General features: G+C 33.0%; 1 protein-coding gene across 2 annotated transcripts in view; it reads right to left on the reverse strand.

Moving 5' to 3' along the window:
- Positions 1 to 294: 294 nt before the first annotated feature.
- nrv2 (nervana 2) overlaps positions 295 to 17,353 on the reverse strand; it is a 55,194-nt gene continuing 38,135 nt past the window's right edge. For both annotated transcript variants that reach the window (XM_023159067.2, XM_023159068.2), the window contains exons 3-5: positions 15,809 to 16,095; positions 6,108 to 6,282; positions 295 to 747 (exon numbers count right to left, since the gene is read on the reverse strand). In XM_023159067.2, coding sequence (XP_023014835.1) covers positions 644 to 747; positions 6,108 to 6,282; positions 15,809 to 16,095 — 566 coding nt within the window. In that variant the 3' untranslated portion in view covers positions 295 to 643. The remainder of the gene's footprint in view (positions 748 to 6,107; positions 6,283 to 15,808; positions 16,096 to 17,353) is intronic.

Below are 17,353 nucleotides of genomic sequence, written 5' to 3' on the forward strand. Positions count from 1 at the left end.
AAATTGGATAACATTATAGAAAATACACAAAGTTCATTCATTCATTCGAAAGAATTTTTTCTTTTGTGTAATTCATTGTTTATATGAAAGTAGCTGTTTCAGGAGGACTTTCTTTCAGTTTGTGTCTGAAAGTTACTTCTTTGCATGATCTACACATCCATGTATAGTTACTTATTTTCAAATTGATTACTTCCTTCCTTTCTTTGGAAGATTCCCTCATCCTTTTTTTTGTATCAAGATGGAGTAGTAGAAAGCCAAAAACTTTCTTTCCCAAAAATGTCTAAAATAGTCGAATCAACAGTCTAATTTTTTATTATCATTTATTATGACGAAAGCAAAAAACATGCTCGAGGTATATTTATATGGAAAACACATGTGACTAAGATCTTTTATTGTAGAGGGATATCAGAAAATATGTATTTTTGTATTTATATCCTACTTATGATTCTATCGGCAGTTTTTTGAATACTTGAATATTTATGTACAAGCATATCAGCTTATTTATGAAAGCAATTTATGAAGGTATGCAAAAATGTTGGATATAAACGCCTAGAAAATATCAATTCATATGAAACTCCGCTTGGTCCCTCACTGTTGTCTGGTTTATGATTGAGAATGATCTTCTCATATGCCTTCTGGAAAACTAGTCAATCAGTAATTCAAAATGTACTGAACCCGTTCTTTCCACTCTTGAATAATGGATATTCTTTGCCCATGCTCTGCATTCCACGTTAATCACAATTCCAGCTGAAAATTCAAAATGATAATTAGAAAAAGACAGTGTTTCCTTTCATTGAAATTTATTGGTGATTCACAACAATGTACCATCCCTCATCGTTTTTGTATGAAATTTTGAATACTCTTTCATTTTTCAATAAAATCATAAAAAAAATGTTTGTTTATGGTTTCAAAAAATCTGTTCGAATATTCTCAAATATTTATCTGACACCACTGTTTCCACGTATTGAACGAATGCGTCTTGAATAGGAAAACTCAAGCTTATAAACTCTAGATTTTTCCATCTTGTCCACTTTGTCTTTGGCATTAAAAAGGAAATTAGATAACCTGAATGCCACTACCCCCCCTTTTTTTAAATTCCGCAATTGACTCTTTTCTTTTACAAAAACATGTTAAAGTTAAAAATTTCTTGATTTCTGATTGTTTGATCTGTGAGTATATTAACCTGAGTATATATCGGGCTAATGAGCCCGAAACCGGTCTGCAAGTTTGCCCGTTCCAAAACTGAAGGTCGACTATTTCAGTTGTATTGCCAATTGCATATACAGCAAATTTTCTATGAAGATTCCTGCACTGACGCCTGTCGGATATAATAATTCAACGCCCTTCGTGGTATTAGCCAGTGGAGTAGTTGTTTTCTGATAGCAGTTCAACCTACTGTGTAGGTATATTCGAGGCTGGCTTGTACGTTTAAAGTTCATTTCTTTAGATTTGTTTACTGCCAGTCTTCAACCATTGACTAATAAGAAAATTGATAATAAGTTGAAGTTTGAGGACTACATACTATCACTTAACAAAAAACATTCATCTGGATGTTATGCTATGAAAATAACTTCTAACGAACTAGAACTAACCACAGCTAAAACTATATATTATTCATTAGTAGAATCACATCTAAGATATGGGATCCCTTTCTGGGGGAGGTAAGTAATGAAACCTCGTCTCGAGTCGATTTTTATTCTGCAGAAAAGGTCATTTAGTTTACTCTGTAGAGCCAGGCGGCGAGATCCTTGTAGGCCTTTGTTTGTAGCAAACAAAATATTATCACTGTATGCTCGATTCATTTTAGAAACAGTTCGTTTATAGTCCGGTCATTATACAATATTAAATTAACGAAAATTGCGACAGAGCTAAATTTTGGTAAATATCTTCATTTTACCATGGAAAATGGAAATTTGAAAGTCTGAATCTGTCCCATGAGCGCTTCAAAAGTTGTCCGGGGTCAAAGGTGAAAATTTCAGATTTTTTGAGTCTTTCTCGAAAACCGTGAGTTTTATCAAAAAAAAAAACTCAGACCAAAGTTGTAGATATCAAAATTCTCTACAAACATGGTCCTTATGATTTTTCTGTAAGTATCACCGTTCCTGAGATATCGCGATTGTAAAAGTCACGTTCTATGGACACATAGAATATATATGGACACATTAGCCACGTGTATACACATTCGGTAACTGTGTCTCTTTTATGTATATACTATACAGGGTGTAACTGAATGAGTGTGAAACATTTGAGGAGGTGATTCCTCGTCGAAAAAAAGATAGGATCTTTCATATAAAGAAATTCCATTGGAGCATCCCTTGTTAAGATACAGCCCCTTAAAGGGGGTACATAAAATTTGTATAACAATTTTTTTCACAAGCACTAAAAAAGTTACAATATTTAAATTGACCTGACGTTTTGTACTACCAAAAAGGCACTTAGCCAGAAATTTATTTGGTTTACCTCATGATTGTAAGGGGTGGAAAACGCAACCTCTAAAATTTATTTCCAATGTAACATTTTGCCTTATTATTTGGTTACCATTCTAAACTGTATTTTCGATAGCCTGTTTCATTCTAAACAAAAATGTCTCTTGGGTTTTTGCCCAAAATAAACAAGTTCGCAGCAAAAAATTATTTCACGAACAACTACAGAGATACATCGTCATGAATGTGAAAATACGAAACTAATATGTATATCTAGTAGGTCGCTATTAGCGATAGTGACAATTGAATTGGTATGACGCTGTCAGTTTGTGAATTTCCGAAATTGAATTGATACTAATTGTGTGTTGTTCTGTTCTTAATTTGTCACTTTAATGATTCACTTGTCATTAAAATGGCATACACAAATGAGAAAATGGCTGATATGCATTACGTTCACGGTCTGTCGCAGGAGAATGGGTTAGAAGCTTCTAAAAGATCTGCTAAAATGTATCCTCGACGGCAGCATCCTTCACATAGAATATTTGCTCGACTTCATCAACGATTACGAGAATATGGTTCATTCGACAAAAGAACGCAGGATTGTGGTCGCCATCGAGAAGTACGAACACCACAGCTTGAGGAAGCAGTACCTAATTTGATTGAAGAACAACCTACTACCAGTACTAAACAGATTGCTTTCCAGCTGAATGTTGATCATATGACGGTATTTCGAATTTTGAAGGAACAACTTTTATACCTTCACCATTTGCAACGAGTACAGGCACTGTTACCGCGAGACTTTCCGAACCGTCTTGAATTTTGCAATTGGATGTTAGAAATGATTAGAAGAAATTGTGACTTTCTGAAGACGATAGAATTCACAGACGAATGTAGTTTTTCTCGGGACAAGCTTATTGATTTTCATAATTACTACATATGGGCTGATGCAAACCCTCACGATATTGTCGAAACTAACCATCAAGAACAGTTTTCTCTTAACGTGTGGCTCGGAGTTATTGGGGATGATTCAATTGGGTCTCATTTTCTACCTCCTCGATTAAATGGTGAGGCATACGTTCAATTTTTAAGAGAAGTACATCCAGTACTGCCGGAGGAAGTTCCTTTGGGCGTCAGAAGGGATATGTTTTTCATGCATGATGGGGCTCTCGCCCATTTTAGTCAAGTAGCACGTCAACATTTAAATGAAGCATATGCAAATCAGTGGATAGGTCGAGGAGGACCAAAGAACTGGCCCACTCGATCCCCGGATCTCAATCCTCTCGATTTCTCTATTTGGGGCCATTTACAGCATTTGGTTTATCGTACTCCTGTTCGCGATATAGAGGACTTAAGAAACCGCATCATCGATGCGTGCAGGGTAATCAGAGAGACTACAGGAATATTTGAGCGAATACGTGACTCAATGCGCCGACGTCTAGATGCATGCGTAATGTCTGAAGGTAGACATATTGAACATTTCCTATGATTTCTACATGTTCTGTGTTTTTTCAATAATAAATTAGTTTTGTTAATCGTTTAATGCAGGTACTAACTACAAAATAACAATAAATCCAGTTCGCATTTATGACGATATATCTCTGTAGTTGTTCGTAAAATAATTTTTTGCTGCGAACTGGTTTATTTTGGGCAAAAAACCCAAGACACATTTTTTGTTTAGAATGAAACAGGCTATCGGAAATACATTTTTAAATGGTAAACAAATGATAAGACAAAAAGTTACATTGGAAATTAATTTTAGGGGTTGCGTTTTCCACCCCTTACAAGGTAAACCAAATAAATTACTGGCTAAGTGTCTTTTTGGTAGTACAAAACGTCAGGTCAATTTCAATATTGTAACTTTCAGTGCTTGTGAAAAAAATTGTTATACAAATTTTATGTACCCCCTTTAAGGGGCTGTATCTTAACAAGGGATGCTCCAATAAAGTTTATTTATATGAAAGAACCTATCTTTTTTCGATGAGGAATCACCTCCTTAAATGTTTTACACTTATTCAGTTACACCCTGTATATTATATTCAGAGCTCCAAAAAAAGTAGATTGCATTGATAAGTACATTGATAAGTAACTTTGTCGAAAATACCCGAAACAAGAAGCAAGTACAACCATCTTGTCTTGTATCGGGTATATTATCAAGTTCAGACATGGCAAGGAAATCAACTTAACCCTGAAGACTGGGGTTGGAAATTAATAAATAATACTCTGGAACCAATCAAAACTCTGTTCCCCCCTGCTCCTGAGAAACTCCTTAACATAATTTTTTGCAATTGCAAGAAAGGTTGTGGTGTCAAATGCAGCTGTAGAAAAGTAGGGTTACAGTGTTCACCTGCGCGTACCAATTGCCAAGGTCACTCTTGTTCAAATGTTGAGTTGAGTACAACAGAGGATGATTCATGTGATGCTGATGAAAAGACAACTGATACATCATTATTTGAACAATTAATGAACATCCGGTAAGAAGAGGATGAGGAAGAAAACGAAGAAGAAATCGCAGAAGACATGATTATTGAAATTAACTTTGACGAGTATGAATCAGATTGAAGTATCAAAAGAAATCACTGCTCTATGCTTGCTTTGTTCAGCTCCAAGTTCACACATTTCACATCGCTGTTTCGGGGACAATATTTATATTGTTGAACAGGTATATATATTGTGGCAGGTGTCTTGTCTGCTGGACCGGGTAGGTACCTGAGTTATTCTCAGGTATCTTGCGTGACAACAATGACCTTCATGCTCTGCGAATCATCTTGCTTGTTAAGGCAATTGGGGCATTTTTCAATTTCGGTTGCTTCACGAATTATCCTGGCCTGAAGATTTTTATCCGTAGCAATGGTCTTGGTGTTTTAGAAACTCATTGTGTGGTCTATTTCCTGGTGGTGTTTGGAAAGAGATGATGCTTGGTCTGATTTGCGAACAGCTAGTTCATGTTCGTAGGCTCTGTTGGAAATTCTTCTATTGGTCTGGCCGATGTAAGTTCTGTGACAGTTAGAACATGGTATTTCGTATATGCCCTGTGTTTCTCTGCGTATCGTGTCCTTGGGTGTTCTTAACAGAGTGGAGATTTTGTTGTTAGTTGTGTCCAACAATATAAATATTGGTCCCAAACAACGAAGTGACCAGTGACCAGTATAAATAGATAAGTACTATTATGACTACTCACATATTGATTTCAATGTAAGAGCCAACGGTAGACAACTGTTTCAGCTTATTGGGCATCGTCAGTACCGGGCAGGCGGTCCTCGATTGAAGACAGAATGTGAATAACCAAAAAAAGTATTTGATAAAGATAACTGCAAACGCAAGAGAGACATAAGTGGTACCACCTATTGGTGTGACAAATACGAGTAGGAAGCGATTCTCATTTTGGGGTCTCCGGCCGCCTCTGCAATCTCTTTTCATTATTATTCAAGGTTCTAGCTTCTCGATGATATCATAAGTAATGTCTCCGTAGGGGGGGATGTTATTGTCTTTTTTAGAATGCAAGTTGTTGTTATGAGATGTAAATTGGATAATTTCTCTACTGAATGAAGTTTATATAGCTAGAGCAAGTGGACATTAATAGTAGTATAATGAAAACGGCGTTTACAGAAAGTTCTGATGATGAAAAGGCTGATATTGTTTTACTTCATTTTTACATTTAGGAATCGATATCAAACTGAAACTCACAAACTGGTCTCTCGAATTTGACAGCTACCAGAGGACTTAAGTATCCTTCCGAGTTCATATAAGGGAAATAATATCCTGGGAAACCTTGGATACCTTTCGGGTAGTAACTTATGGGTCCCAAATATTCAACATCAGCTGGATTTTCACCATCACATGATAACCAAACATTCTGCATCTGGAAAAAAAATCGAATGACAAAAACTTATTTTGTAATGACAACATGTTCAACTATCATTTTGAAAATATATACATTTTTATAACTCGATGGAAAGAGACCTATATCAACATTATTTTCTTATTACCACGATATGTTGAAACACCGTTGAATAGAAAATGAAATCCACACAATACATTTTCGATACATTTTTGAATTACCGACCAAAACAGTTAGTTTTCCATATATACAGTGTCGCCATTAAAGTGCGCACCATATGGGAAACTTTTTTTTCGAAAAGTTTCAATGAAGTTTAAGTTCGGCACTTGTTTGTGCTTTAAACTTGACTTAAAATGATGCGGCCAACTGCGACCCACTGACGTTCAGTGTTTGTCAAATTCAACTTTTTTTTTGAAAAAAATTGAAAAAGGACATTTCTAGATCGAATTTAACAGAAAGTTACTTGAAAAAGTTATGTCTACGGCAATTTTATATCCATATGCCAAATTTTATGCAACTAGGATGAAGTTAACATTTTGCAAGTTACAAGTTCGGTTAATTGTCATCAATTCATGTATACATAACAAACTCATCATGGAGTTCAACATTTCTGATACATTTCTGATACTTATACGGACATTTCTAGAGAGAAAATAAAAATTTCGATAGAACTATTATTATTATTATTATTATAAATTTTTAACAACAATAATATTATAGAAAATACAAATGGGTACAAAAAATTACTTATTGATCTAAATGAGGTTGTCAAACACTTATAGCCTACATTTCAGTATGTCGTCCTCCACGTTCAATACAAATTATGGTCCTTCTACTGACATCTGTAACTGCATTTTTAATAAATCGGGGATTTATATTCGCACAGTACTCGCGAATGGTATTTTCCAGATGTTGTATGTCAGTAAATGGTCTACTTCGGTACACTTTTTGTTCCAGGTAATCCCAAAAGAAAAAGTCTAAAGGCGTCAAGTCGGGTGATCTAGGTGGTCAATAATGTTCCCAGTTACGTCCAATAACTTCGCCTTTGAACATTTGTTGGAGGGACTGTATTACAGCAACCGTGTGATGTATTGGTACGCCATCAAGCTGATACCATAGGTTGTATTTAATATTTAAAGGCATATTATCTAAAACTTCACTAACCTCATTATTTTAAAGGTTGAGATAACCGACGGATGATAAATTTTTCCTAAAGGAAAATGGCCCAATTATTTGGTCGTTAAGTATCCCACACCATACCTACATTAGTTTTAAAGGAATACTGATAGCCACATTCAACTGTGAAATTGGGATTTTCCTGGGCCCACCATCGGCAATTTTGAGAACTTATCGTTCCATTTGAAGAGAACGTTGCCTCGTCTGTCCATAAACTTTTAAACGGAAACTTTACATTTCCTTATATCTCTCCTTGAAACCAGAATGAAAACCCCAAACGGACAACAAAATCTTGTTCTTTTAATGTGTTAATAAATTATGGCTTGTAAGGCCAAAATTCATTCTTTAATAAAATGTTTCTAACACTTTATCTCTTGTAATCGGTATTTTTTATAATAGCGGTTATGCTCGTTTGCCCGTGTTCAATAACTTTTAAACAAATGTTAAGTTGGGCCTCCTCATCATATTTACTTGAAGTGTGCTTTTCCTTAAATTGATTTGCTATGGATCCTGTTTCTCTAAATTTCGACATTATCCTTGACACAGTAGTATGTTGAACATTTTTTCCTGGATGCCGTTCATTAAAAATGTTAGCTACTTGCCGGTATGGTGTATTCTCACCACATATTAAAACTATTTCTATTCTCTCCTAAAGAGACAACATTATTGCAACAATAACTGTTGAAAATTTCACAAGTAAAACAACAACTTGACACTACCATAGCATGCATTTTGTTTGTCAAGACCTACTTAAGAATTTTATTCAACGTGAGCATCCTTACCGCCCTAGTTAGTGTTTATAAATAATCTGTAAATACTGAATATCGAAATTTCAATGTAATTTCAACTCTAGTAATTTTATTAATACTTATTGCAGTTTTTGAGTTGTGTCTGCTTTTCCAAAATTGAAGGTGCTGACGTTTGTTTAAGAAAATAGCCAAGTGATTGAAACTTTGCACCAGTCATGTAAAAATTTGTATAGCAAATTTTTAATTTCTCTCTAAAAATGTCCGTATGAGTAAAAATTTATCAGAAAAGTTGAACTTCATGATGAGTTTGTTATGTATACATGAATTGATGACAATTAACCAAACTTGTTTTTTGAAATAAAGGGGATATCTGTCAAAAATAAGCGAAACGTTAACTTCATCCTAGTTGCATAAAATTTTGCATATGGATATAAAATTGCCGTAGACACAACTTTTTCAAGTAACTTTTTGTTAAATTCGATCTAGAAATGCACTTTTTCAATTAAAAAAAAAAAAAAGTTGAATTTGACACACTGAACGTCAGTGGGTCACAGTTGGCCGCATCATTTTAAGTTAAATTTAAAGCACAAACAAGTGCCGAAGTTAAACTTCATTGAAACTTTTCGAAAAAAAGTATCCCATATGGTGCGCACTTTAATGGCGACACTGCATACCGGGTGTCAACGAATCTATTAGACAAGTCATAACTTCTAGACTATTAGGTGTATCAAAACGAGATTTGGTACAGATAAATGGTATGTGGAGAGGAGAGTTTTCACATATTTTTCACTTTCCGGTCACTTCCGGTTTCAGCGGAAATGGCTCCGGTTCTGAATTTTTAAATGGAACACCCTGTATATTGTAACATTTTTGGATTTCTGAGACAATTCTGGATCAGAAACTGACATTTCCGGAAGTTTTTCAGCCTACTTGATTTTTTCAGAGTCACTTTTAAAATTGCATTTAGGTGGCCATGATCGGACGTAAACTAATCTATGGACCTCAGGTGATATCAGAAAATTGCAATAGCGGAGTTTTAGTGACTAGTGTGTTGAATATGAATGAGACAAGTTTACAAAATAACATTTTCGTGTCTAACTATTAATTTTCAAATAGCGACCATTTTTTGACAAGCACTTTCCGAAAAAAGGATTTTTTGACATATCTAACGATACTAATTTATTTGCGATTGGATTACAAATAAGAACATAAATTAAATATTACTGAGGAAAATACTCGATACAAATTCATTTACTTTTGTCAAGGGTGCCATGGATAGGAATGATGCATAATATTTTGCGGTTATTTCCATCAAGTCCACTTTGGAGAACAAAACGCTCACCTAGGTTATGACAGTGATATAAGCTTTATGAGCAGAAAGTAGAAGTTTCTCTTGATTTTCGTTAATTTTAGTTTAATTTTTCGTCGAAATAATGTATACTCAAAGTGAAAAAGTGGATATGTTGTTATTGTTTGGAGAATGCCACAGAAATTCAAGGAAAGCTGATGAGTTGTATGCTCAGAGATATCCCAATCGCCAACACCCATCTCATCAGTATTTTCCTTATGTTGAGAGTCGTTTTAGGCAAGAGGGAAATCGAGACGCAGAACAGAGGTTTGTCATAAATGAGGAGACTGAGATTAACGTTCTTGCTATGGTAGAAGTTGACAAAACGGTTTCTTTAAGAGAAATTAGTAGAGAAATGCAGATAAGTCACGAATCAGCAAGAAAAATACTGAAAAAGCACGGATATCGAGCATTTAAATATCAGTTACATCAACATTTGTATGCTGACGACGGCAATAGAAGAGTAGTATTTTGTGATTGGTTGCTTCAAAATCATAGAGTTAACCCAAATTTTATCAACTTCATTCTATTTTCCGACGAATCACGGTTTACAAATAATGGCATGTTTAATAAGCAGAATTGTCGGTACTGGGCCCAACAAAATCAACATGCAATGAGAGAGGGCAATTTTCAAGAAAGGTTTGGCGTCAATGTCTGGGCTGGTATCGTTGGAAACAGAATAATTGGTCCAATATTGTTTCAAGGTCAGTTAACAGGGGTTAGATACTTGGGTTTTCTCCAAAATGAAATCGAGGATCATCTTAATGATATGCCTTTAGAAGTTTTACGGCAAATTTACTTCCAGCAAGATGGAGCACCACCCCATAATAGCAGAGACGTACTTGATTTTTTAATAGAGCATTTTAATAATAGAGTTATTGCAACCAGCGGTCCAGTACGGTGGCCTGCCCGCTCACCGGATCTGACTGTGTTAGATTTCTTCATTTGGGGATATGTAAAAGAAAGGGTCTACTATGCAACAGCCCCAGCCACTCTCGAAATCTTAGAAGAAAGGATTCAACAGGCATTTAGAAGTATATCGCCTCAAATGTTACAAAACGTGTAACAATTGAACGAGCTGAAATGTGCCTTGAACAAGGAGGGATGCACTTTGAAAATTTACTATAGTGGAATTTTCAAGAACTTAGGATATTGCAAAAATCTAAGTGCATCGCTGAAATTATTAGTTAAATTTGTGAAATTTGTTGATCCAATCGCAAATAAATTAGTAACGTTAGATTCGTCAAAAATCCTTTTTTCGGAAATTGCTTGTCAAAAAATGGTCGCCATTTGAAAAATAATAGTTAGACACGAAAATGTTATTTTGTAAACTTGTCTCATTCATATTCAACACACTAGTCACTAAAACTCCGCTATTGCAATTTTCTGATATCACCTGAGGTCCATAGATTAGTTTACGTCCGATCATGGCCACCTAGATGCAATTTTAAAAGTGACTCTGAAAAAATCAAGTAGGCTGAAAAACTTCCGGAAATGTCAGTTTCTGATCCAGAATTGTCTCAGAAATCCAAAAATGTTACAATATACAGGGTGTTCCATTTAAAAATTCAGAACCGGAGCCATTTCCTTAGTCCTTAGTCCTTAGTCTAGCACCACATCGTGGTGCTAGACTAACCCACAAAGTATACAGACCCACAAATGCTAGATTCATTTGAATGAATCGAGTCCCGTACAAAAAAAAGTTTTATCACCATTTTTCAAAAAATTATTCAATTGTTGACCAACAAATTTTTCCACAATCTCCGTTGGCATAAATAATGGGATAAAAGGTATAAACATGAAACGGCTCAATTTTCAACAGCTTTCCCAGGACGAAATGCGTTAACGCGCTGCAAAACCAAAAATGCACGGCGCGCAGTCGGAGAGTAGGCTGGGTTTAAAAAAAAAATAATAAAATATAAGAAAATGCTAGGGGGCGCCACCAGTTTATTTTCGCAGGTTCAAACTGGGGAACCTTCAGTTCTTTTGGATTTCGTCCTGTACTATACTTTGAAAACTTGGATATAAGTACAATTATGCTTATTTGGTTTGGAAAGACTATGATGATTTGTCGGGAGAGACAGATAGCAAGCTTCACCTTGAACCACTTATTTATTAAGAAAAAAAAATTAAAAAAAGGATATATGTTTGGATGACAAAAAAATAGGTATATTAATATTATTGATAAGTACACTGAAATTCTTCAAGGTTCTAATTTATGAGTGAGTTGAGTGAAGAAGTTTAATTTCTAATAGTATCGAGTAAATACTGATTACAGCATTGTATCATACTCGAGATTACTTCTGAGTTTACCACATATGAAATTCCTATCAGTCAAAATAGGGTTAGTGATGTAGCTATAAAAAAAAAAAATATATATATATATATATATATACACATATATATATATACACATATATATACACATATATATATATACACACATATATATACACACACATATATATATATATATATATATATATATATATATATATATATATATATATATATATATATATATATATATATATACTGAACGTGCGCACGTGAAGCTTACACTTTAAGGCTAATTCGTAATGAGTGGTAAGATGTCGTATAGTTGAATATGGAGAATTATATAATAGATATAAATGTAAGTATCACAAATACATATGTTTTCTCTACAGTCACAAACAAATATCATGCATCTTATCTGTCACATAATTCAGGATTCAGGTTCAGATGTAACTTGGTAACCGGCGGGTGAACAGCATTACTGCACTCTCCAATCCAACTGCACAAAAGGTATTTCATTCAAATTCATCGAGGTACATCAGAATTGTGTCACGGATTCAACTGTCTGAGACTGACTCAATACTAAGAGTAAGAGTACGATCCTAGAGTGAGACCCTTGAGTAAGACCCTCTTTTGATGAGGGTCTACGATCATATATGAAATTCGGCAGCTTCTCGATTTTGTTGGAAAGTGCTGCGATTTTGTAGGAACAAGCAGCGAATGTAAATCCCTCTCAAGGTACTAGTTTTCAACCAAATGTCACGAATACGTTTATAACGTATCTACACAAGAAAACATGAAAACTAGTGTAACATAAGATTCAGCAAAGAAAAATCCCAAAACTTGGATGAAAAGAAATCACTTCAAATTCTTCGTGAACCGTTCGCTACTTTTTCGACTTATTCTATCGTTCAAACTTCGAGAACTCGTTTTGTTTGTTGTTTTTTAATCCCCTGGCATTTAACACTTTTTGTGGAGTGCGTAGAATGTTTTGCTTGCCGAACTTCCTACAATCTTCAACTGTCAGTAGACAACCACAAATTCATTTTGTTCAATGGCTAGTACAGGGTGTTCCTGAATAGTCATGCTCATTTTGTTGTAACGCTAAACTAGCCGTTACAAACAATTGGCCAATATATACATATATTTATACATATATATATCTATATATATATATATATATATATATATAAATATATATATATATATATATATATATATATATATATATATATATATATATATATACAGTGTCACCGATAAAGTCCGCATCAAATGGGCAACTTTTTTATTTATCGTTTTATGTGAAATTTGATTTTGGCAGTAGATTTTGCTTGATGAATGATGTCAAATGGCGTCTACAAAATAGGTCACGTGATTTCCTTAACCTGTCAAAATTGACATTTAAAAAAAGAAACATCAAAAAATGACATTATTCTTCAAAATATCCAAAAATATCAAATGATAAAAACATTTTCTTTTGTAATTTTATACCCACACACCAAGTTTCAAACCCATAATAAATATTTTATATTTTCACTATTTTTCCGCATTCCTGCTTTTTCTACTTATCAGAATTTAAGCACACCTGTACTAAATCATTTATTTTAACTAAACTCGTCACCGAATTTCTTTTTTTGTAATATAATAATATTTTAAGAGCCTCTTTGATGTTAAAAACAAATTTTGAAAAATAAAAGTTGTCAAACTTGATGCAAAGTTCATCTAGTTTGTTCTAATTCATATTGTGAGGCCATTTGCTCATTAAAAAACTCAAGTACTGTATAGTTTTGAAAGCCCCGCTGAAACTAGATGAACTTTGCATCAAGTTTGACAACTTTTATTTTTCAAAATTTGTTTTTAACATCAAAGAGGCTCTTAAAATATTATTATATTACAAAAAAAGAAATTCGGTGACGAGTTTAGTTAAAATAAATGATTTAGTACAGGTGTGCTTAAATTTTGATAAGTAGGAAAAGCAGGAGTGCGGAAAAATAGTGAAAATATAAAATACTTATTATGGGTTTGAAACTTGGTGTGTGGGTATAAAATTACAAAAGAAAATGTTTTTATCCTTTGATATTTTTGGATATTTTGAAGAATAATGTCATTTTTCGATGTTTCTTTTTTTAAATGTCAATTTTGACAGGTTAAGGAAATCACGTGACCTATTTTGAAGACGCCATTTGACATCATTTCTTAAGCAAAATCTACTGCCAAAATCAAATTTCACATAAAACGATAAATAAAAAAGTTTCCCATTTAATGCGGACTTTATCGGTGACACTGTATATACTACATACGATCCTGCGATAAAAGTTCATAAAAATTTATTAATTTGTTGATTATGATATTTTATAACTATTGCAAAATAAAATGTCTAAGAATTGTTGATAATTTTTTCACATTAAACAATGGCAGTTATTAATATGGGATATAAATTTTTCACGTAATTTGTTTATTTAATTGTTTTGAACAAATAGAGGAATTCGATATTTTTGAAAATTTTTTTTTTTGATATTTTGTTGTCTAGAGATAATTATTTTTTTTTAAATTTTTTCTTATTTCAATTTTTAATTGTTTGAAATAGATTCTTTCATGTTTCGATTATTTAAATAATTAGTAAAAATATAAGTTTGCTTTTAAAAATCATAATTTGCACTTTTAAATAGTTTGTCAGAAAAAAATTATTTACTATCCAATTGTTTATTAGTTTAACAATTTGTTATGAACAAATATTGACCAACGTTATATTTTTTTCTGAAGCAAAGAAAATTATAAAAACAGCTATATATAAAAAAGTGCCATGAAAAATGTTTATTATAATAAATAAGAAAATTTTTTATAGCATTTCTTTACCTAGCTGTTTTAATTTTTTTTTCTGCTTCAGAAAAAAAATATAACGTTGGTCAATATTTGTTTATAACAAATTGTTACACTAATGAACAATAAAATTTTTTTTTTGCCAAACTATTTAGAAGTGTAAATTATGATTTTTAAAAGCAAACTCATTTCTTAACTAATTATTCAAACAATCGAAACATAAAAGAATCGATTTTAAACAATTAAAAATTGAATTTTGAAAGAATTTTAAAAAAAATCATAATTATCTCTAGACAACAAAATATAAAAAAAAACAAAAATACTGAATTTCTCTATTTGTTCAAAACAATTTAATGAACAAATTACGTAAAAAATTCATATGCTATGTTGATAACTGCCATTGTTTAATGTGAAAACATTGAAATATCAATTGAAAAAAATTTTATCAACAATTTTTAGATATTTCATTTTGCAATAGTTATGAAAAATCATAATTAACGAATTAATAAATTTTTATGAACTTTTATCGCAGGATCGTATGAAGTATATATATATATATATATATATCAAAAGGGCTCCACGAAGTTTAAAATTTATAGACCAATTATTGATACCTTTTATCCCATTATTTATGCAAACGGAGATTCGGAAAAAATTTGTTGGTTAACAATTGAATAACTTTTTGAAAAATGGTGATAAATCTTTTTTTCTGCGGTGCTCGATTCATTCAAGTGTTAAGAAGATACTGGATTTTTTTGAATTTTTAAAATTACAAAAAAATTATTTCATTTGATAAACTCTCTTTAGCGGCAGCGCGCATGCCGTAACAGCCGCGCGGAACCCCATTTTCAACGTCAAATTAAAATTATAAATAATGGAGATAGAGTTTCGGGAGTCGGGACTTTTTTATCGAAAATTTCCTCCTCTTTAACGGGCTTTTTTCAAATTTGCTCAAATATTAATATTTTTTGAGTTATCAACGAAAAACTAAATAACATTTATTTAAATCTCATTTCGTTAATAACAATTGCAATTTTCAACCTGCACCAAAATCCTTCAAAACCATTTTTCTAGAGGTGATTGCGTATCGAATGAGCTATCGTTCATATTTTTAGGACCTCTTTCTCTATTTTTCATGTTTTTGAACTAGACTATCATACAAGTACCAGTTTACCTCCTTAGTATTGTTGATGCTCCTAATGTGTTTCTTCAGTTTCTCAGGCATATCAGCAGGGAGTTGGTCTGCATTGTCATAATACTCGGGGGTCCATCCATAAATTTTGTTCAACTTCAGGAATATACACGGAGAGTTCTTATGGTAGTTGAAGAACTGGTCTCTGTTACAATCTCCCCAGTCTCGTACGTCTACTTCACAAACTTCACCCATCGCAGGGTAGTCGGAATGAGAACAAGTCTTGATCTGACCGTTACCTTTGGCAATTTTACTTGGAACATAGTACTCTGAAATTCAAATTAAAAAAATTAATCAAAAGATTGAATTTCCGTACTCAACAATAGCAGAACCATAAAAATACTAGTTCAACCCTAATTAATGGTTTTTATATGAATGTATACTTATTCTACCACCACCTGCTCAACAGCTACAGCTGTGAAACATTAATAATGAACCTTGGCAATACAGGCGATTCGCCATGTAATATCTCACACAAGTTTTATATTGGAAATTTTCAAATATATCGATTATGTTTTTCAAGCTTGTTATACCGGAAAAACGAGTAGAGATATTGTTGCGAAATGACGACGTCAAGGACTCTACCCTTAGGCTAGCAGCGATGATGTAATGTCACTATAACCAACACGACATGCTGTTTCCCTCCTAGGACTCTGAGCAACCCCCGACACTCAAAGTTGTAGCAATACAGGTTGTAACATAATACGTTAAAATATTCAAGTGACGTATTCCTGAGACAATTTTAAGAAAAAAAGTATATATGAACAATTTTTTGAATGTTCGGTCCACCCCAAGTTATTGAAAATGTCGGTAAGGTTCTAGATTTCGAGTGTGTGAAAGCCAAATGGAATAAATTCATTATTTCGGTTACGGTACACATTTTAACAAAATACCGAATTACGTCAAATTCAAATTGTAATTTGACATACTTCAACGTAAAAATGCTAGCCCTCCCATCAATCTCCTTTGAATGACAGGTACAACCTCCAATTTTTTAAATGGGAAGTAAAGGGAAGTATGGAAAGTATAATAATAGTATATTATGCAACGATCATGTAATGATGGTTATTAAGACACGAGCATCAACCGGGATACGAAACGAGCCGAAGGCGAGTTTTGTATGGTATATGCGAGTATATTAATAACCATTAAATGAGAGTTGCATACGCTATTTTTTCTAAACCCGATAAATAATGAAAAACTATAAATATTATACTTGTACTGAACACATTTACAGTAATTAACTCATATTTTTTTAAAAAAACACCAACTTAATGGTATTATCATGGATATATGAAAACTATGAAGATTCTAATTATATTTATATTGAATATAACAACTGTAATTATTCTGATCTTTTAAAAATATTGGAGTCGATGGTATTCCTTCTATATCGCTGTTTTCAGACATTTTGATAATATAGGTAGGTAATAAACTGATTTTGACAAATAAAGCAATTAGTTACTTAGGTTAGAATCTAGGACAAACAAAAGAACAGGATTCTTGATTGAAAAATTATGGGTTTCT

The sequence above is a fragment of the Leptinotarsa decemlineata genome, unplaced genomic scaffold (genome assembly GCF_025532065.1).
Source record: "Leptinotarsa decemlineata unplaced genomic scaffold, Ldec_3_MD MMD2_tig00026374_RagTag_RagTag, whole genome shotgun sequence".
Taxonomy (NCBI): Eukaryota; Metazoa; Arthropoda; class Insecta; order Coleoptera; family Chrysomelidae; genus Leptinotarsa; species Leptinotarsa decemlineata.